This window comes from Caloenas nicobarica, chromosome Z (assembly GCF_036013445.1).
Source record: "Caloenas nicobarica isolate bCalNic1 chromosome Z, bCalNic1.hap1, whole genome shotgun sequence".
NCBI lineage: Eukaryota > Metazoa > Chordata > Aves > Columbiformes > Columbidae > Caloenas > Caloenas nicobarica.
The window spans coordinates 103,637,122-103,659,895 of NC_088284.1; the positions used below are offsets into that span (position 1 = coordinate 103,637,122).

The 22,774-nt window shown below is 39.1% G+C and overlaps 1 protein-coding gene across 1 annotated transcript; it reads left to right on the forward strand.

Moving 5' to 3' along the window:
- The first annotated feature begins 235 nt into the window (after positions 1-235).
- On the forward strand, positions 236-22,753 carry LOC136002001 (protein zyg-11 homolog B). The gene is made up of 14 exons (XM_065656790.1): positions 236-344; positions 6,225-6,390; positions 8,735-9,489; positions 12,112-12,252; positions 13,472-13,648; positions 13,813-13,877; positions 14,495-14,594; positions 14,676-14,726; positions 15,375-15,536; positions 15,644-15,691; positions 16,305-16,502; positions 16,596-16,648; positions 17,265-17,362; positions 19,670-22,753. The coding sequence occupies exons 1-14, from the start codon at positions 342-344 to the stop codon at positions 19,858-19,860; spliced, it is 2,208 nt and encodes a 735-aa protein (XP_065512862.1). The 5' UTR covers positions 236-341; the 3' UTR covers positions 19,861-22,753.
- The last annotated feature ends 21 nt before the right edge of the window (positions 22,754-22,774 follow it).

Consider the following 22,774-nt stretch of genomic DNA (forward strand, 5'->3'; position numbering starts at 1 on the left):
CTTAGGATGAGGGGCCCAAACCTGCAGGCAGTCGGGGCGGCCTCCCGCAGGCTGTAACACGCGAGGCCGATGCCCTTTGCTGCGTAACCGCCTCTTCTCCCCGCGCTTTCCGCTTTCCCTCCTCACACCTGGTCTCAGGGCTCCCGCGGCCCCCGGCAGCGCGTTCCTGGCGCGGCCCCTTTAAAGGAGGCGGGCTCGGCGGCCGGCTGAGGCCGATTAACTTCCAGGTCGAGGGGATTAAAAAAAAAAAAAAAAACAACGGGGAGAAGGCGAAAAAAAAGGGGGAGCTAAACTCCGGCACCCGGCTCACTGGGCGCTCGCCTCCGGCACCCAGCGCCGCGATGGTGAGTGAGCGCCGCGGGCAGCGCCGGGCCGAGGAGCTGCTGAGGGGATGGGGGGGGGTCGCCGTCGCACCGGTGGGGCCGGGCAGGCCGGCCTCCTCGCCCCAGGGTGACGGAGCCCGGCGGACGGGGCTGAGGTGAAGCAGCGCCGCAGCCCCGGGGGAAGGGGCCACGATGGCGGCGGCGCGATCCCCCCTCTGTCAGGCGGCGGCCGCCGCGCGCGGGCAGGTGAGGCCGTTGGCCGGAGCGGCGCCTCCCCCCGCCCCCGCTGAGGGGCAGAGCGGGAGCGACCCGGCGGGGCCGCGGCGGCTGCGTCCCCTCTCGCAGGTACCCCCGGGCCGGCTGCCCCCGCTCCCCCATCGCTGTTGTGTAACCGGCGCGGCTGCCGCCCTACCCATTATATAAAAGGGCGATCGAGACCCGGCGGAGGGGAGTTTCGAGGCCGGCGCGGTGCGGAGGGGCAGCGGCGGGGCCGCCCGGCATCCCCACAGCGCTGCGCGGGGCACGGCCGGCCTGGCCTGGCCTCGCTGCCCCGCTCCTCTCACAGCACCTTGGCGGGGCCGAGGGGAGCGGCTGCGGCCGAATCCCCGCCACACGGGAGCGGGGGCGGCCCGGCGGGACCAGCCCCTCAGCCGGCGGCGCGAAGGGCAGAGCAGGACAGGACAGGGCCGGGCAGCCGCCTCGGCGGCCCGGGTGCAGCGCAGCCGTCCGTGTCCCGCAGCGCGGGGTCGCGGGGTGCCCGGTACGCGGGCCCTGCTGCTCCGTGCCGTGGCCGGCTGTGTGCTCTCACAGCTGTGACAGGCGGGCCTGAGCAGAACCTGTGGGTGCTGCTCTGAGTGCCCCTCTCTTGGAGAAATGAGTGTGCATATTTGCCTTTAAAGGGCTAGCAGGAGCTCCGTGGGTTATCTAGTCTCATCGCTTGTTAATGAAAGCATAATTTCGTTTAATTCCCTAATAAAGCTGTTGATTTTTATTTCAAAAGTAGAGACCTTTTGCACCTGCTGTTCTGTTCAGTAGACTAGGTTAGAACGTTGTTGTTTGATACTGGTTTTGGAGCTATATACTGACATCTGAATTTATGGCAAAATTCTAATTAATGACATTTCAATGCACCTTTGTTGCTGTGCTGGCACTGTGTTTCACCTTAATAGTTTTTTTCCCCTGTGTGGTTTTTATTCGCTGTGCAATATTCATAGGCGGCATTCATATCTTTCACCTTTTAATCTGCCCAGCTAAGAAAAGCTGGTTTTGTTTCCTACTCCCAACATGACTCTTTCCCCAGAGCATTCTACATTCTGCTAGCTGTTATGTTCAAACTGAAACGGTGCAGATATCTCTTAACATAAATAGCCCCATGAGAACTCCAAGTGTCCTGAAAACTATATAATTCTTCCTATTTTTGCTTGATGCTTCTCCTCATACCTTCTTTGGCTGCTTCACACTGTTTTCTTGTGGTTAAGCAAGCCCTTCAGGTTCTTCTAATTGATGAACTAATATCTGAAGTTATTCCTGTTAATCTTGAAATACCTGGCCTTTCTATGTAGTTTTGATGTGGCACTATTTAACTTTAGACCTCTCGTGACCTCTGCTAACTTTGTACCACTAGCAACTTCAATCAGGGTGTTCCCAGTTGTTGTGCCAGAATAGTTAATATTAAATTTGAGTTTTGAGCATAATCTTTCCTTGACTCTGGTTAATAAATTGCCTACATCTCTTTCTTTCCATTTAGTTTAGGTAGAAAAATCATAAAGAACTGTTTATTTTTTGCTGCCTTTTCTTAATGAGCACTCAGAAGGATTTTGATAACTGTTACTTGAGTTGCTATTTCTTGAGCATTTTAAGAATGTTCACTTTAAGAAAGTAAGGAAACTGTTGGGGCTGTGGAGAGGTGGAAAACAGTGAGAAACACACATGGTATGCCCAAGACCAAAGATTAACTCTCTAAACTACCTCTGATTTGCCTGCTAACTTTTTGAGAGAAATAACTGCCACAATTTGAAAAGTCCCTTATCCTGTACCCCGTCTCCTTCTTTGAGACTTGGGAGAGAGAAAAAGGAACATGAGCCTGACATACACAGAGCTTACGCATTTGGGGTTTGTCATACTGAGTCTGCAAATTGGTGTAAAAATTGAGGAGTATATCATAGAAATGGTTCTGTTGGAACCGAAATTGGTATTTGTCTTAGAATCATAGAATTTCTCAAGTTGGAAGGGACCCATAAGGATCATCAGGTCAAACTCCTTCCAGTGTTTTGTAGCGGCTTATTGAGGAGGAAAAAAAATAATAAAATATTGTCTATGGAGGAAAAAAAAAAGACTTTTAAAGAGCGTCAGACACAAAGTCAGAAGGAACCGAATCTTTCAGGCTGGAGATGGTAGGATCTCAATACCTGTAGTGAAAAAGGCCCACACAGCAGTGAAAATACTTTTTGTGCGAAGTTACTTTGCAATTACTGATGGAAAACACTAGTTAAACCTGTCTCTTTCAGTTGTTGTATAAGCAGGTGGTTGTGTGGTGAAGCTCCCCCAAAGGAACAGGATTTTGGTTTTATACTTGTGCTTAGCTGGTTAATCTAGGCATAACATTGGGTTTAAGTAACTTATTCCAGCTACTTTAAGATGTATCCTTAAGCTCTTTTTTTGTTGTTGTTGTTTTTAACTGCATTTTGAAATATAAGGTAAACATATTCTAGCAATATTTAAAGTTCATTCAAGGAGTTTTTAGAAGAAAACATGGAGGATAGTGTTCTTTGTGAGAACCTTTCCAAGTGCACTCGTGTCTGAGCTGTGAGCTGAACTGGGGAACATAGCACTGGAGCTGGTGTTGCGTTTCAGTCCGCTGGTGTATTGGATTACTGGTAGATGGTGCTTCCCGTGCAGCTTCCTCCCCCCTTACCTTCCCAGACACTTTGTTTTGTTTGCCTTGATTGTATTAAGCACTTAGAAAGTTATATTTTCTTTTTAAATAATTGAAACATGCCTTAAAGTCCATCTAAATGAGAGCATTCTACTTTTTTTTTCACTCTTCCATAAATTAGTTGATTTTAGATGTGTCACATTACTCTTAGTAGTATGTGTGTTAGCTAATGGAGACACCCAGACTTGCATAATGTAATGCATAATTTAATGTTTTAGGGAATTAATTTTTCTATTTATTTTCTGGCCACTGAATTAATTTGATAGAATGAAAGAAGCTGTGAGGTTACATGGAAGTATCAGAGTTAAGATGGCTCTGAAAAGTCCAATATACATAATAAAAGTTCTAGTCAAATATTGCTGAACGATCTTTATTAAATTAAAACAAAAAAAAATTCCTATGCTGTGATTCACACACATTTACAGGGTTTCAGTAGAGTATTAGAACCACAAAGTGAAACGAGCTGAAAACAGATGCCAGGTTTGTTTCAAAAGCATAGCTAGAGAAAGGAACCACTTAAATCTGAACCTTGGAAGAGCTTAAGTACAACTAAACACTTCTACTATGAGGTCTTTAATGGGGCAATATTCTCGTTAAGTCAAGAGAAGTTGAGAAGCAGAATGCCAGGGCTCACATAAAAGGTTTACAGGCTGCATTCAAGCTGTTCTGCTTCAGTAGCAGACAGTCTAGGAAATGGGTTTTATGATCCTTGTTAAGGGACTTTATTAGATACAGATAAAAATGTTTCTCCTATCTGCCCAGGTTAGCTCAGGAGCCCGTGTTAGGTGTGTTTTATCAGCTTTTTTGCAGCAAGTTGAAGAAATATTACAGATGTCTCCTATAACTGGTATATGTGGAGTTAATAAAAATGATAGTGTTGTTTGCAAGTGTAATCTATCGCTGCTTGTGGATTTTGTTCCTTTATTGTATTGAGGTGTCCCTGTATGGACTTCCAAAGTGATTGTTTTATACAAAAATTAAAGCAATATATTCCAATTGTAGACTGGCCAGTTGGAGGTATTGGTTGAAAAAACCAGTTTTCTGAATCATATGCTAGCGGCCAATCTGCAAAGCTAAAAATTCTCATTGGAGTTTGCTTACTGATATATAAAAGTGTTCTAGCTTTTCTGGGAGAAATTATGGAATGGTGCCAGAAGAAATGAAGAGAGCCAGTATGCTGCTTTTGTCATATTTAAACATCGAATTAGAAGCCCAAGATGTAATGGGAGATGAGGATGTCTTTGCTTCAGTGGGAATAATTTTCATGTGCCTTTGAGTAAGGATTCTGATTTTAATTTGAATCAGCAGCTGTCGCGTAAGTCCTGGGTGTGTGTATTAATTTCAGGTTGAAAAGAAAATTTTCCCCTTTCCTTCAAATAAATGTACTATTTTAAAGTAATTAGTTGTTTTTTCTCTTTAGAACTATTTCATGCGTTGTTGTATGTTATAAAGAAACGAAAGACATTAACAGTTCCAAATTCTGCCCTTCATTTTCATATCAGCTTAAGTTTGGAGGCAGCCAAAATTGCTGTTTTCTGGTAATGCGAGCAAGTCACATCACAAAATAACTCCTGCTTCCTCAACAATAAAATATAGTAATCAAGCTTTAAAATAAATTAAGCACTTAGCAAAACTGGGTCAAAGGAGTTGAAAGCTGTGTGTCAAAAGCTGCAGAGCGAGCTTGTATTTCAATAATTTGGAGTTTCTGGTTCCCAAATCTGTAGTTAAGTCTTCAGGAGCTATTAAACTGCAGTCTTTGTTGTCAATACCCGATTTATTAAAGATAAGCTCCACTCCGTCTTCGCCCTGATGTGGTACCTCCCAGTCTTCAAATACATGCACCTTATTTTAGAAGACTTATTTCTGTCATTTTCTTTATATTTCTTCTATATAACCTTTTATATAGTTCTGTACTTCTGTTATGAGCATATTAGGCAGATGAAGCAATAGAAAAGAAGTTAAATGAGCTAGGAAAGACAGATGAGTTATCCAGAACTTTCAGTTTAAAAGGCAAGCTACAGTTTTTCCTGCAGATGAAATCTGGCAAGGGTTGGTGCTGTTATTTTCAAAATTGTCTGGGGGAGTAAGTACCAGTCACTCGGCTGCCTTTTGTGTAGTGCTGGGGATGACTCACAGTGCTGCGAGTCATTCTTTATGTTGATTAATCTATGTGACTGAAAACAGTAGGCTTTTATTAGACATTGAGTAAAAAAACCTTGGAGATTCTCATGTATCAATGTATGATCTCAACCTCTGAAGGAAAAGTTCCAAGTTGGTATTCTGCCTTGTCCTTGGCACCCAGGGTTCTACTATAGGTGATTTCCAGGTGCTTGGCTTAAAAAGGAGGGAATCAGTATCTGTAATCAGAAGGAATACTGTAATAGTTGTTACCTTAATTCTGAATTTTGTGCAGCAATATAATAGTTCTTTTTGAGTTTCCTTTTTTGACCTGAAGCACTAGTTGCCCTTTTCAGTACCAAAAATTGCTCTGAACAATGTATGAAATTTATCTACATTTCTCATGTAGGTTCCTGATAGACTTCAAGTGTGGGTTGACCTCAATCAAAGATTAAAATAAATAGTTTCAATTAAGAAGTAAAATTTGATTTAAATCTTCATTTGGTCTCTCTTGATTAATTCCCAGTAGAGTTCATAAATTCGAATAATCCTGTCAGCAATTCCTTTCCTTTCTCTGTGGACACAAGCCCAGCAGCCCAGGCTGGATGTGATTCTGGAGGAGGAGACTGACCATCAGTTTGGCCAGTTGGTTATTGTGTGACCTGACTTAGACCTTTCCGTGGCTCTAAGGGGGATGTCTCCTTTTGTAGTATTTTCCTGATCCAATGAGAATTCGACTAACAAAAAGAATGATTTGCCGAAACCTGACATTATAGAGAAATGAAAGATTCATAGACAGGATGATTTGACTAAATCTCCTTTGTTTCATTGTGTTTTGCATATGACAGGAGGAAGCTTCTCCTTATTCTTTACTTGATATCTGTTTGAATTTCCTGACTGCCAACCTAGAGAAGTTTTGCACAGAAAGGCAGGATGGAACGCTGTGCCTGCAGGAGCCAGGAATGTTTCCTCAAGAAGTGGCTGATCGATTGCTGCAGACAATGGCTTTTCATGGTAAGAACAATTATTTGTGGGTCATCAGTGACAATATTTTACTGGAATGTGACACTGCAATTCTGGTGTATTTTCTAGTAGATTATGCTGTTGCAGCTGTTAAAACTGTTCCTTAATCTCTTTATAGAGAATTTATGTTTGTTTTTTTTTTTCCGCCGTTTCAGCTGAATGTTCCATTGCCATGTAGATAGTTCTAAATAGAAAGTCCTTTGTCTTGGGTTTATTATTTTAATTTAATGTTCTTTTAATTTAATATTCTTTAATAGATCTTATTTCAATTGCTTTAAAAAAAGATTTATTTGATTTACTACTTCTAGCAGCACTCAAATATTTCAATATATCTCAAAGAGCAATTATTGAATTTTCTTTACTGTGTGTCCTTGTGATTAAACTAGGAGATAATCCTATGATTTTCATTAAAATAGTTTCTCTCATCTTTTGGTGCTTTTGTTGAAGTGGAATTATTTTCTCAATAGCAGGCAGTTCCAAGAGTAGAATGAACATCCAAAAGCACATTGTGCTGTTCTTACATTTTAGGTACTGGCCTATCATGTTCTCTGTCGGCACATCTTTGAGGAGGGAGCGTCCCTCTCCTTTCCTTGCTTTAAGCATGAGGAAGGAAAGTGTTGTGTCAATAAAAGCTTCTTAGCATGAAAAGAGTAAATGTATAGAGTACCCCAGAGAAGAGGCAGGAGACCCATTTCTGGAGATCCTGGAAACTTTTACTTTGACATGAGATGTTCCACTAGAAAAATTACTTTAAACAGACCAAGCACCCTCTGCTATAGGTGCAGATTTGATTGAATCTTATTGTGCGAATATTGGTGTTCTTGTTTTCTCAAGTTGTTCTAATCAAATATCACAGAAAGAATGGTCCTAAAAAAAAAAAAGCAGCAAACCAAGAAGCCTCTTAATCATCAACATACATGACTTTCTGATAAGTAATTATTTAGAGTAGTCCTGAGAAATCAGATTCAAGGAAACTGAATTACCAGAAACTTATTAGCAGTGCTAATAGTCAGGAAGGCTGTTCCAGACACTGCGTCAGGGTGCAGGATGTCAAAATGTGCGGCAGGTAAACAGGGTGTGGGTGAGGTAGGCCAGTGAGAAAGCCTACCTTGATCCTTAAATAAAAACGTTAGCAAAAATTTAGTAATTTAGCAATGCTTTACCAAATTATGATTATTTACCACACTTAATTTTTTTTGCTGGGTACCAGTTGTTTCACCCCATATTTTTGCTTTCTCTGCAAAAGAGGAATGTGACTTTGTCACAGAGGTAATTACTAGCTCATTACTTAAATCGAAACTGTAGTGGCAATGGTGTTTTTATTCAAATATATTGCATTTTCTGTGTTCGGTATGCTTGAAGGTAAATAAAAACAGGGAGTGTTGACATTTGTAACCCTCTAGAGTGAGACTTGAAGGACATGTTCTACTCCTTTTGTGTGCATGCTTGTGCAACCATACCCTTCTCATATGGCTTTCTATAAAGGAGTAATTCTGCTGTTGATAAGATGCAATAAGAAATCTTGATGTCAATACATTTTGCATAATCCTGTGTATGGAACCAAACGTATTACTTGGGTTTGAACGTTGCCAATATGCTGCAAGAGAAGACTGCTTTTGCAGTAGTCTTGCTACAGAGCAAAAAGATAATCTCAAACAAGACTATTGCATTTCCTTTTATTCATAGCTGTCTTTCTCTCCTTCCCACCCTTTCCTTGTCCTCTCCCTTCTTCTCATTGAATCACTTTTTAGGTTTTTCTCACATTCAGCTTGTTTCTGAGCAACACTCCTACCTTCTTCATGAGCGATAAAGGAACTTAATTGGCTTAGTTTAATGTATTGATCCTGCTTATGAATTCAGTCAAATGCTAAATTATTCAATTGAGTTAAAGCAAGATGAGAACTGGTCATTGATTGCTGGTATTATGTGAGGTTAACAGAACTGTGACCAGGCAAGAGTAGCTTTCAGAAATTTTTAAATTCTGTTTTTAGAACATTTCTAGCCAGTTCAGTGAGAAAATCCAGAAAATGCGGGCAGCAGTCTGAATGTTTTTGAATAATACGCACATTTTATTTATCGCATGTTCCATGTTCTGAACCAGACAGGTAATGTGTATATACTGTATCTTAACACATCTGTCCTACGTACCTGACATTTTTCCAAAAGTGAAATCGTAATCTTAAAAGCTGAATGCCAAATATAGAATTTTGGGATTCATGGCATAATGATCCAAGATAAACTACTGTGCAATTAAATTTCTTTGTTAATACTTGGTACCGTTTGGGTTCTTAAAATAAAAGTGGTGTTCTATAACACTAATGCTGTTTTCCAACAGGGCTTCTGAATGATGGAACTGTGGGCATCTTCCGAGGTAACCAGATGCGTTTGAAACGAGCTTGTATCCGGAAAGCGAAAATCTCTGCTGTGGCTTTCCGGAAAGCGTTCTGCCATCACAAACTGGTAGAACTTGACGCTACTGGGGTAAATGCTGATATAACAATCACAGACATTATAAGTGGACTCGGCAGCAATAAATGGATCCAACAAAATCTGCAATGCCTTGTGCTGAACTCACTGACTCTTTCTTTGGAAGACCCGTACGAGAGGTGCTTCAGTCAGTTGTCTGGGCTTCGTGCGTTGAGTATTACCAATGTTCTGTTCTACAACGAGGACTTGGCAGATGTTGCTTCACTTCCTAGGCTAGAAAGTCTGGATATATCGAACACCTCTGTCACTGACATAACGGCACTCCTCACCTGCAAAGACCGACTCAAGTCTTTGACCATGCACCACCTGAAATGCTTGAAAATGACCACAACCCAGATTCTGGATGTTATAAGAGAACTAAAATACCTGAATCACCTTGATATTTCAGATGACAAACAGTTCACATCAGACATAGCACTTCGTTTACTGGAACAGAAAGACATCTTGCCTAACCTTGTGTCTTTGGACATTTCTGGAAGAAAACATGTTACAGATAAAGCTGTAGAAGCGTTTATTCAACAACGGCCCACAATGCAGTTTGTAGGACTGCTAGCTACGGATGCTGGCTACTCAGAATTCCTAACAGGAGAAGGAAACTTAAAGGTTAAGTGGGGGGAATTAATTTTACTGAAAAATTACATTGTGTGGAAAAAAGTAGAACTAACAATTTCTAACAAATGTATGTGGGTGTTTCAGAAGGAGGCTGTAGGTTCATTTTTTTCAAACTGTTGATTGTAATTACTGACTTCATGTCAAATTCCTACTTAATTCTTGCACAGAAACTGCTAAATTTACATAATAGTATTGTAAGAGGCATCTGGTTTTTGTGTGTTTTCAGTGAGCCTTGGGTCCTGATTTAACATATCAGTTTTAAGAGAGCTGAACTTTGTCTAGTCTGAAGTCATCTACTGGAATGATATTCTCTAGATTCCACCACAGTAGCTAGTGCAAGGCAGCAATATGTAAGAGGTGGAGGTACAATTTGCATAAGCTTTGAGCAGTTCATGATTAACACAGCAGATATAATAAAACTTAATAACTGAGCTGCTCTTTCACTCCATCACTACTTCTATTTCCTACTACAATATTTCTACCCACCTTGAAAGGCCATTTGGTGATGAACATGTAAGAAGCAATTACTTAGGATGAAAAACTTCCTTTTGAATAACTCTTAAATTACTTAGCTCCTTAGGATGAGATGATATTTGCTGAGGTGCATTTATTTATATTTTAGTGCTGGGCAACAAGATGTCGTTCCCTGTTGTGTAGAATATGCATGCACTTACTAGAGAATGAGCCTATCCTGTCCCTGCTATGAAGGGGTCAGAATTAAAGAAGGAGAGATGTTTTAGTCATGTCAGTGGTATATCATCTTTGCCTCTTTGAGGTTGGTTGTTTTTGTTTTGTTTTTCCTACTGTGCCATGAGGATGATGGAAACTGCAGAGGGAATGAGAAAAGGTTTGCATAATGTGTCCGTAGTTTAGTCTGTCTCCCATGCAAGCTGAATTTTGCACTTCAGTTTTAAAATTCAGAATGCTCGTGTTATAGGCAAGTGAGGTAACACAGCCACACAATTTTACATATATATTTTTTTTCCTGGAACTTTTGACAGTTGTTAGTGGTCAAGTCTCTTGAGTACTTGGTTGTCACAGCTAATAGCTATGTGTATGAATGTTGAAATGTGTTGTTGGAGAAATCAAGTTCTCCTTTGGCATGATTGATGTACGGTATCAGGAAATTATACCTCATGTGGTATCAAACAATTCAGTGCAATCCTTACTATTTAGAATATGTGCTTCATACAAGTGACTGTGCTATGGAAAGGCAGGAAGGAACAAGGTTCTAGTAATGTGAAAATAATGATGGACTTGTAGCAGTGGAGTTAGCAAAAAGCAGTTTGCTTTTTTTGTTTTTTTTAAAGGCATAGTTTAAGAAGAGACTGTAGGCAATGATTTGGTTTCTTTGCTTTTTTTGTGTGTGTCTGACCTGAAATTCATTAGTGACTACACTGAATTATTCAGCTTCTTAGTCTAGACACTGCTAAAGAATAAACAGGACACAGCACTCATGGAGACAGCAGAAGTAAAATATTACTGTCTTTACAGCAGTCCTCTGAAATCTGATTATAGAAAATTCTTGAAAGATTGACCACTAGGCAGGCATTATGGTTGAGAACATGAAGTGGAAATTCTTCGTATAGTGTATAATTGGCTGCAATACATGTCAGTAAATGTGATTGCCCTGTTCTAATCAGTAGAGAATATACAATGAAATCCAAGATGGAATCAGTTCTCTCAGGGCTGTAATATATCCCTGATCTAGCAAGTTTAAAAAAAAATGGATCCATATAATACAGGCTGCACTTCGATCTATGAACATTTGCTTTCCCTTACTTGACACATTAAGTAGAACAAGTTCTGCATACTTCCCTAAGAATTTCAAAAAAATAGTGATTGCAGCAATGATTCATTAAATAGTAGGACTGAGGAACAAACCATCTGCAGTTATACAACTTACAGTTATAAAGTAGATAAAATATAGTTAAATGGAAAATATAGCAGACTGGGAAGTGGGAAAAAATTGCAGCCAGCTGCTGATTTAATATTCTGAACTTAAGCTCATGTAAGTCAACAGCTCATAGCTTCTAATGCAGCCTTTGCCTAAGTTAGCTCATTGTTTAGTTTTCGCATGTATTTAAAGTCTGGTTTTAAAAATTAGTTCTTTTGCAGAGAGCATGAGTTTAAGATGGTGCTGCAAAGCTATTGCTACAGATAGATCTTATAGGAAACTTGATGTAGTCAAAGAATGGATTTTTTGTTGTTGTTGTTAGAGCTAGAACGTAGAGCCAAAAACTTACAGGCAAAGTACGATCTTCATTGGTTTATCAGCTGCATTTGGCAGAGCATTCAGTTACAAATAATGCTTTTAGGCATTTGGTGCATCATAAGCAGCTTTTGTGAGTGAAAAAGCACTACTTTTACTTAGTGTTTTCATACTGTTCTTAAAGACATGACTGAAGCCTGATTTTGGCTTACAATGTGGTTCTTCTTTATGAAGAATGTTTGAAGACTGTGTAGTTCTGGATTAATATGGCCAGATAAAGTCATATTCCCTTTGGCTAAAAAAAATGGCACCTTTGAAGCTGCAGCTTTGCACTTGTCATCATTTTATTTAAAAATATTGTTCTTAACATCTTGAACTAAAGGTTATTTCTCGGTTTGTAGGTGTCAGGAGAAGCAAATGAAACTCAGATTTCTGAAGCACTGAAGCGTTACAGTGAACGAGCCTTCTTCGTGAGAGAAGCACTCTTTCATTTATTCAGCCTGACGCATGTAATGGAAAAAACAAAGCCTGAAATTTTAAAGGTAAAATAATGTAGTTTTGATGGTTGTCACACATTGTTCTGTAAACTGAGCCTATCTCCAAAACTCTAGTATAAAATATTTTATAAGCTTTTACATTTTTGGTTGTGATTTTTTTAAGATTAAAATTGCAATGTTGGATAAAAATTAACTATTTAAATAATAGTGATGTAGAAGATGCTCTGTAGTGTTTTATGTTGGGTAAAATTGATCTGGACTAATGTATAGTAGCTAAATTTAGTAGCATCTTTTTTTTTCATGTAATTTTGAATATAATATGAAGTTTTCTTCAGATACCGAATTCTGTCATGAGAACATATCTGTACTGGGTCAAATCAAAGATCTGTCTAGTCTTATTCCCCAGGTGCTACAGTGCTTTCTGCTGATTCTTACGAAACTGTAATAATAAGGAAGGCATTTAGTGACACTTCTCTCCACTGTCCCCTTCCAGTACGATAGCAAGTGAATAAACATCATTGTTAGTGTTCAATATTGGGCTCTAACCTGGAAAATCCTAGAAACTTCCTTAGAAATCCATTCTAGGCATTAGCTTTCCATGTCTAAACCACCAGAGATGGCTTAATTTCTGTGATCATAAAGAGAGACATCAGTAGGTCAGATGACTTTTGTTTTTTACTATCCTCTTTGACAATGAACAAGTGACCTTGATTTTGTTGGCTTCAATATCAAAAAGACTTGGTCAATCAATAATCAACAAGAAAAATATTTTGTTAGGTGAGATCACAACATACATAGCCAAAAACATAATTCAGGAAGAAGATGCAAAATATATCCTGGCCTAGCAGCTCAGGATGTGATCTGAAATGGCTGATCACCAAACAAACCACCACATCATTACCATTACCCTGCAGAAACTCTGTCCTACCTCTTTCATCTCTGAAAGGATTTAGTGACTTTTATACCAAAGCAAACCCTGGTTCTTTCTAGGAATCTCTTGCATCCTGTGCAGCCTCTCCTTTGGGAGGCTGCCATAAGCAGTGCAATAGGACTTGGAGAAATAGAAGTTGTCAGCTTTGAATCACTGAGCAGAAGGAAATGTGATTTTAATTCTCAGGGGGAACACCAGATGGATTTTTCACTTAAGTAAAAGGGAGGCAGAAATTGGGTGCTGTGAGTCTTTGTGGCCCAAAGCAACAGTGGATTTCTTTTGGGGTATGAGAGTAAACACACAACTAACGTGGGCAAAACTCTTATGTTTCAGCTTGTGGTTATTGGAATGAGAAATCACCCCCTGAACTTGCCTGTGCAGTTGGCAGCAAGTGCGTGTGTCTTCAACCTGACCAAACAAGATTTAGCAGCGGGGATGCCTGTGCGACTTCTGGCTGATGTCACTCACTTGCTCCTGAAGGCCATGGAACACTTCCCGAATCATCAGCAGGTAAAATATGACATTTCTTTATTTTCTATAGGATTCTCTGTCTTATGGATCTTAAAGTTTTCTCCACATCTCATTACCTCGTGGAAGTATATTTAATGATGCATAGCAAGGAAGTATTGTGAAATATGTATGTCTCTGAAGTAATTCTTCTTCATTTGTCATAGCTGCAAAAGAATTGCCTGCTTTCACTATGCAGTGACAGAATCCTTCAGGATGTTCCATTTAACAGGCAAGTTTTATGTCAGTTAAAATGAGTTGTAGCATTGCAGAATATTTTTCTTTGTCTGTTCCTTCAGAAGGTTTCTTTCTGTTCTCAGTTTTAATCATTTCACTGTGCTGAATTTGTCTGGCCTATATGACTTTGGGTTTATAATTCACAATGGAATATAGGTCTGAAAAAATCCTTTTGTATACAGGTATTTTTTACTATGCCTGGATGGGGGTCTATCACTAATTGTGTGTAAGAGAAGTCAGGATTTCTCTGGGGAACTATGGGATTCTTTCTGCAGAGGTTTTTCTACTTCAGTGTTTTGCCCAAATGCTTTGAAGTGTGTTGGTCTGATGTTTGAGAAGCTTGTGCTAAATTTTTCTTCCTCCTTTGGAAACAATTCCTGTGCACTTTGATATATAATTATAGAAGGAAGAAACCCTAAGCAAACAACTCAAAACTGACTGAGGCTCATACAATACCTGTAATTTCATTGTATGTTTCTACTTCTTTTTGGTATGAGGCATACTTCTTAAAGTTTTTCTCTTGCATGCATTTTTATCTGGTGTGTTGTCTGTGTAATCTTTCTCTTACTAAGACTTAAACTTCTGAAAATTAGATTTATCTTTAATTTCCAGGTTCGAAGCAGCCAAACTTGTTATGCAGTGGCTATGTAATCATGAAGATCAAAACATGCAAAGGATGGCTGTAGCCATAATTTCCATTCTTGCTGCAAAGGTATGAAACTTAAGCTTTAAGATGACAGGATAATATTTCTGAAGTCTAAAAAATTGTTGATATGGTTTTGTTTGTTTACAGCTTTCAACAGAGCAAACAGCTCAACTTGGTGCAGAACTCTTCATTGTTAGGGTAAGTCACATATTTTCCTGACAATCAAAAATACCATCTTCTCTAGCTATTCATGCTAACGCTATTCCTAAAGATGGAAAGTGAACGTAAGGAGATAGAATTCTAAGAACACATTACCCTGTATTCATTTTAAAGGTCTTTAGAAGAGCTTAGAGAATGTTAGAAGTAATAGCAGAGATGGTAGCCATGAAACACATTAGCATAGATGAAAAGAGGCCAAAGTGGAAAAACTTGACACGATTAATACAAAGTAAAAAAATCGAGAGACCTGTTGATTTGAAATCCATTGTATAAGACAAAGGATGCTAAAAAAAAAAAAAAAATTGAAGTATGTGGTTAGTGCTGTCAATGTTCACATGGGGTCCAGAGCTCCGTGGATGGCTTTGCACCATCCGCAATAGTACTGCACATGTAGTTACAGTGAAAACAAAGGAGTTCCTCTAGCAGGCAACTATGTTCAAAGAGAAAGTAGAAAGTTTAATAGCTATTTTGTTTTGTATAGTTTGACCCTAAACGTTTAGATCTTTACTCTGCACGTAAATGGTAGCTATGCTTTTACCCCAGTCAGCACAGAAAGAAGCAGAGGAGCTAATACATTTTTTCATATGCAATTGTATGATATTTTGACTGTTTCTTTTTTTTCCCCAGCAACTTCTACAAATAGTTAAACAGAAAACAAATCAGAATCTTGTAGATACTACACTCAAGTTCACACTGAGCGCGCTTTGGAACCTCACCGATGAATCTCCGACAACGTGTCGGCACTTCATTGAAAATCAAGGGCTAGAACTTTTCATGAGAGTCTTAGAGGTGAGGAGTGCAGTTTCAGTGGTGGATTATCAACATAGGTTTATAATTAACATTGTTTCAATAATAAGTATCACTAGTTACCTGTAGTTTGTTTCTTTTTTCCACAGTCTTTTCCATCTGAATCATCTATCCAACAGAAAGTTCTTGGACTTCTGGTGAGATGAAAAAAAAAGTCTGAAATATATACTTTTCAAAATGGATTTTTAGAATTTTTTTACCCCATGTTAATCTGAAAACTTGCCTAATAGTTTTACATTCTTATTTAATCTTTATAGTGTGCAGTATTCGCTATTGACTTTTTTTACTGTTTTGCCGATTCTCTGAAAGCACTAGTTGCATTGAAATTGACTGTTACAGAAAACAAAAAGAGCTTTTAAGAAAGGATGGTGAGTGAGGCTTCAGATGAGTCCAAATGCAAAAAGTAGGTTTAAAATCATTGGAATTCAGAATTGTGCACTGCAGAAGTTTACTGAAATTGTGGTTGGGAATGTTAAAACTAGTGTTAAATGTGGTGTAGTCTGCATGCTAATGGCCTAAAACTACTTGCGCGAGAACCTCTTTGTTTTGAGGCAAATTCTTGCATTAAACTGGAAAAATTTTCAGAAGTAAAAGTAGTATTTTGGGCATCTGGTGGTAACCTGGATGTGTGGAGATCTCATCCTGGCATTTGTGTGTTTACTTAAGCAATGTAGTTCAAGCTTATGTTCTGTCTTCCTCATATCCTATTCTTTCTGTTGATATTTTCTTTTCTTTCCCCCCCACTTCCAGAACAACATAGCTGAAGTTAAAGAACTCCATTCTGAATTAATGTGGAAGGACTTTATAGACCACATCAGTAAATTATTGCACAGTGTGGAGGTGGAAGTTAGCTACTTTGCAGCAGGGATTATTGCTCACTTGATATCGCGAGGAGAGCAGGCCTGGACATTAAGTCGCAGCCAGAGGACATCTCTCCTTGAACAGCTGGTACAGAAATGATGGTGAATTTTATCATACTCTCTTCTATTTTTTTTGATGTTTATATTTAACAGTGAGTGTTCTTGGTTCTGTATTTTGCAGCATTCTGCCATTTTGAATTGGCCAACCCCAGAATGTGAGATGGTGGCTTACAGGTAACTGTTCTCTGGATTTAGAGTTTGGAAAATAAACTGAACTAGATTTAAAACTTGTTCCCAAAGTGGAGTGAGCTGCTAATCAGACATGGTTTTGTCCAGTGGAAAAACACCTATCAGCCTAAAATATAAAACAGTGTGTTAGTTATCCCTTTGTGACCAAAGAAGGTTAGATACTCCTGGGTCAAAAAACAAAATAGTGTTCTTCTGCTGCTTTTCTATTAAAGGTATTTGGCTGCATGCCTAAAAGAGACACAAAGATTAACCACTAGGTTAGCACTATCTGTCCTAGATAAAGAATCTTGAGGCCAAAAAGTACGATTAGATAATTACTGGCCATAGAGTCCTTGTAATTTCCACTGTGTTTACTCCTGTTTTGAAGGAGCAGGAGGTATCCAAATGCTATGGTAAAAGCATACCACATATCCACTATATATGGGTTTTGCTAGTAATTGTCTTAAACATTAAAAGGCTCGCCTGCTGCGTCTAAAATTCTAGTTTATCAAGTGTGTCTCCTAGTTAAACCCGTAGCTGAATGTGTAGGCAACATGTGACCTCTGAAGTAATAATACCTAGTAGTAAACAGAGCTGCTGTTCCTCTCCTTTTTTTTTATAGGTCTTTCAATCCGTTTTTTCCACTACTTGGCTGCTTCATGACACCTGGTGTCCAGTTATGGGCAGTGTGGGCCATGCAGCATGTCTGCAGCAAAAATCGTATGTACTAAGATAATATTACCCTTAAAATCCTTATTTCTTAGCATGTTACTCACTGCTGTGAAGTGGGGAAAAATAAGAATTCCTAGGATATTGACTTCTAGTCCTCTGGAGAAACTACACTTGGGCTTTGACTAAATGGGGCAGGAAAAGGGGGTAATAAGTTCTTTATATTCTTTTTATTTACTGGAATTTTACTGTTAAATGCACAGTATTAATTCCAAATTGTGGACATGTTTTAAGATTAACTACATTTTTGGCTTGCACAGGTGTTTTTATTCAGAAATATAAATATTAATAATGGGCAACAAATTTCTTTTAAATTAAAAACAATGATTGTAGCAGGTAGCTATGTCTTATGAGAACAGAAGTTTTGGGTAATCCTCATCTCTTATCACCTTTTTGCAATAACTTGCTGTGACATGAAGGTCAGTTTTTTCATCTGTCCCATCTGCAAAATGAGAACAGCAATGTCTTGTTTGTAAAATGATTTGAGAGCATGTGATGAAATGCACAAGTGTTGGGATAGGAAACAATAATGTGCACATACCTGAATATAAGACTGGACAAACCTTCCTGGCTTTTAATACCTTTTTTTTTTAAATGTAAATTTGTATGACATGAATGTGTGTATTGTCACTAACTTCTACTAGATATAAAGCAGCTTTCCTCTGAAGTATGGAAAGTATTTTCTCTGCCAGTTTTTTAATCTTGACAGCAGCGTATCTGTGCTTGTTTAGCGCTGTCCCATAAATCGCTATTTCTACAGTGAAAAAACTATCTATTCAGGACCAAACAATAACATGGCATAATAGAGTTGCACAAAAAATACTGGTTTTCTGCTCTTTATAGAGCTCGTAAATGTAGTGAGACGCTGTTTCCCAGGGTACACTGTCCAGAGATCTGTGAGGACTTTTCTCATGTTAAAGGACTGTTCTGACAAAGTCGATTTACTGGTCAGACTCTGGATAACAGTTTTTGATTAAGACCTTGTGATTTCTTTTTGTGCCTCAGTGCTGTTTACTTAGTATGGTCCTACTTGTTCTATTTATTTTTTATGTTTATTTTGTGCTGCCCTAACCTCTGAGCTTTCAACATGCCACAGAGGTTTGTATTGACAGTGATCAAGCACTCTGCAGAATGGAGAGGCTGGAAATATTTGCATGGCGTACTCCTGATTTGAGTTCAGGACGGTATTCCTGAAGTTGAGTTCTGACGGTAGTTGAAGCTTCTGGACAAAGCTGCAGAGAAACCATTTCCCTCTGAGGGGAAAATGTGTTTAATTCTGAAATACGAAGATTTATTTAGGGGGAAAGTTTTTGGTGCTTCACACCGAGAAGGTATTTTCTCCTGGAGATGAGATGCATTTTTTGACCTCCTCTTTTAGATGAGGGTGAAAAGTAGTCTGGAATTAATTGGATTAATTTTTCTTTATTTTTTTTTTCCTCATCTTGCTGCTTCTGTGTCATATCCACCTTAGCGAGCTAACTTAAATATTAGCAGCACTGCAGTAAATGTGATCCCCAGTGTAATGCTTAATGTCAGCATTTAAACAACTCTGGCGTTGCTTCACTGAGATGAGTGGTGAAATGGGGCACAGTTGAGGTAATGCTCTGCGGATTGCGTTACAGTCATCCTGACCTTTTTGTAACAACTTCTGAAGCTTGCATTAAACATGCGGCTCTTTATAGCTGGTCCTTGCACGTAGTAACACTGGAGCCAATGTAGGTGCACTTTCAACGATGGAACTGGAAAGAAAAGTATAATTTTATCCCTGAAAAGGCATTCATAGCAACTTATAATTAGTTAAAGGCCACCATCAACAGTATTTGGCAAACTATTTTGGAAGGAGCTAGTTCCTGTTAACTCTACAAGCCTGTACAAATGATGTGGTATATCTGATACCAGTTTTGGCAACTGTTCTGTACTGAGGTTTTTGCTAAAGGTGATATTTTTACCTGGATGCTCACAGATACAGTACTTCTGATTCCCATTTCTTAAAATTTATGTGTGCGCACTTAAAATGGAGGAGGTGGGAGGGGAGAGAGAATGCTGTGCATGTTACAAGGCACTTCCCAGTCAGCTGAGGCAGACGTGGAAACAGACCTGATTACAATTGGAGTCCTGTTCAAACATCTCTGTTCTGTTGTCACTTGTTGAAGTGCACTTGTGTAGACAGTTTAGGGAGTGTCCTAAATGCTGCCTCGTCTAGGAGATAAAACTGGATTTGAATTAGCATTTTACACTATCTGCTACATTTATCCTAGATAACTTTCAAAAAATTCCCTTTCTTTAATCTTATTACAGCTGCCAGATATTGCAGCATGTTAATTGAAGAAGGTGGTTTACAGCACTTATACAACATCAAGGAAAACGTCCAGACTGATCCACACGTCCAAAGGATTGCTATTGCCATCCTAGATAGTTTGGAAAAACACATTATGCGTCACGGGAGACCACCGCCGTGTAGAAAACCGCAACAAAATAAACCAAACTGAAAGTCACAGGTATAGGAGTGTAAAGTACTGTCTCTGTAATAATCCTTTCCGGTGTGTGTGTGTGTGTGTAGTTGGAGTAACTTGTAATATAGTGGTCACCATTAAAGTGATTTGCCAATAATTGTGGTACCCAGAACCATGTACGGTAACCTTTGGTGAATGCCAACTTTAATGGCAACTGCATATGCAACTTGTAAAGGGTCACTCGCTGCTTGAGCTGGTCACACCTCTAAGATTTCTGCTGGCTACAGAGAGATGGGACTTGTACAGATCAATATGCACATCTGAAAAAGAGACTTCTAGGAATATCTTGTTTGGTGATTTCTGGGACAGAAAATTATATCATCCCTATGATTGCTGTTGATAACACTGTTTACTGGTTTGGTGTTTGAATAGAACTGTGTGTGGTTGTGAGATTCAACACTTTTACTGACTAAAACAAAAGTACATGCATGCAGGTTACAGTGAGACTTGTAACTAAGGCGACCAAAATGTCCGTTGTCTCGTAACCCTTCTAAACACAAATGGGGTCTTAATTTTCCTTTTGCCTGCAAGTGTGTTCTTTTGTTTTCCTTACTGCTAGGAATGCCTTTTTGCAGTTCTGCTCTGAATCCTCCCTGCTCTTGGTAAGGTGGGGATCAGCATTGCATCAGGGAAAAGGGAAACCTGCTTAACTAAAGCAATAGAAACAGGATTAAAAGGAGACACAATACTAAAAGGATAAACTAAGCTTGAGATTTTAAACTTGATAGCAAGAAGGGGGTTTTGTTGTTGTTTGACTGCTTTAGATTGCGTGTGATATCTCTCTTTCAATTTTAGAATACAGATAGGGAAGGAGAAGGCTTGTCAGAACAAAATACTGACTTGTGTTCATCATGAGGGGGATTGCATGTCTTCATAGGAGGCCCAGGATATTTGGTCACCTTATTTATAAGAGACTAATGATAGCTCTGTTTTCTGTAAATATTCTGTCAGTATTGTGCAGTGAGTTATATTCCAGGTCATCACAGTGCAAAATATCACCCAATGTCCTATGTAAGCCCCGCGTCAATTGCATTGTTTTGTGGAGTGTGAAATTTTACATGAAGATGCTAATTGTAACAACTTCTTTCTTTCTTGGTTACCTATGGGTTTCAAATGATGTGTTGAATGAAATATACTGCACAGCATACAGATGCCTGATAAAATACAAGTGATGGAAGCAAACTCCATGTTGGTTCAAATTTGGTTTTATTTCAAGTGTTTTTGTTTAGCTGGTTAGTCTCCATATTTCTGTGGCAGGTGATTTGATATTCAGAGACTCTTCTGTAACATATTGGTGAGTTTAAAAAGAAAACTCCTGTTTGGTAGCTTACTAGCAGGGGTGGCTTCTTCATGATGACCATATTTTACTATTTTTAACTCCTTCCCTCTCCCACCTCCCATCCTTCAAGTAAAAACATCACCTCTAATCTTCAATAATCTAGTTATTTTGTATTTCAGCAATTTCAAAAGGTACTGATCCAGTAATTTAATCAATGTTGTGTAATTGCTTTTTGTATTAAGGTATAATTTGACGAGCATCATTTTCATGTGTGTATCTGGTTATATACAGTTTTCTTGATTTGGAAATAAATTAAATTGGCTGTAGCTTTGAATTATGAAGGTGGTTTTAAAAGTGAAAAATGGCCTACAAGCCTTTACCCACCACCCTTCTGAGATGTCTGCTATGGTACTTCTGCTACGAAATTTCCGTTACATGAAATGGAACACAAAGCTTGTTGAAATTGGTGTTAATAAAATGAATAGAAATCAATTGCTGCAAGATTTTAAAATAAAGATGACAATTCTCCTTTACAGTACTGGCTTTTTATAATACCAGGAGAATGTGCTGAAGCATCTTAACTAAAACTGGAGAAAAAAAAAGTTACTACTCCATGCAGCACAAAATGAATATGATACTGGCATCAGCCAGATGGTGAAGATGTCATTTCATGAAGTTCTGCAGCCAGCAAGCACAGAGACTGTAAATTATTTTCCATACCCTTCTTGTTTTGTTCCTACATGCTTCATGCAAACAAGCTTTTAAGCTGAAAAGTATGAATGCCTACAAGGTATAAATAAACTAAAGTTAGTTGCATGTGCCAGTTACAGAAAGGTCTGTTCCTGAAGCTGCACAGGAATGTGAAGTCCTGTCAGGGTAGAATAATTCTGGAAGCAACTTTTTAAACTCTTGTATTTTACCTGTGGCATTTGCCATCTTTTTGTGAAGGCCTAAGAGTGTGACTATGCTTCACCTTTGCAGATCTTTTCATAGGGAACTCATTTATGTATAATCTGATAAGATTATATCTCAGAATCATTCAGTTAACTTTTGGCACAAGTGAAATTGTGGCGTGCTGCGAGACCCTCATAGCATGAAGTGACACTGTTGCAGTGTGGTAAGCCATGCTTTCTAAAGTGTATTTTGATAACCTATAAAGAAATTACTGAAAATACATTTCTCTAACTATATTAATTCTCTTTTGCTTGAAAGCCCCAGTCTAGGGAAGTAAGAAGCCATAAGCTAAACTGTGTGGTGTGTCTTGGTGCTGGAGAACCTCTAAGCAGGTGGAGAAAACAACTTCCAGTCAGGCAACAAGAGGCGAACAGGTCATGGGAGAGAAGTGACATGCTCAAGATGTCTGGGATAGACCAATAACAGTGGCCATACGTATGTACACGTACAGGCCTTGCCAAAGAGAAGTTCTGTTGGCTGGGGTGATAACTTGATGTTTTGCACTATTCACAGCAGATCTGGGGTCAAACACCATTGCTCTGTTAATACCACTTGTTCTGTGTGATTAGTTGGAAGAGCACTGATAATGGAAAGCAAGCTTAGGAAGGTTTTTTTCTTTGTAAGTTGACTTTCTCTCCAGAGTGATTTTTTTTTTTT

Excerpts from the sequence above, each read along its gene's own strand:
- LOC136002001 (XM_065656790.1), top strand. Across the intron at positions 14,727-15,374 it reads CAGAACTCTTCATTGTTAGG|CAACTTCTACAAATAGTTAA; the intron begins GTAAGTCACATA and ends TTTTTTCCCCAG. Across the intron at positions 15,537-15,643 it reads TTTTCATGAGAGTCTTAGAG|TCTTTTCCATCTGAATCATC; the intron begins GTGAGGAGTGCA and ends TTTTTTCCACAG.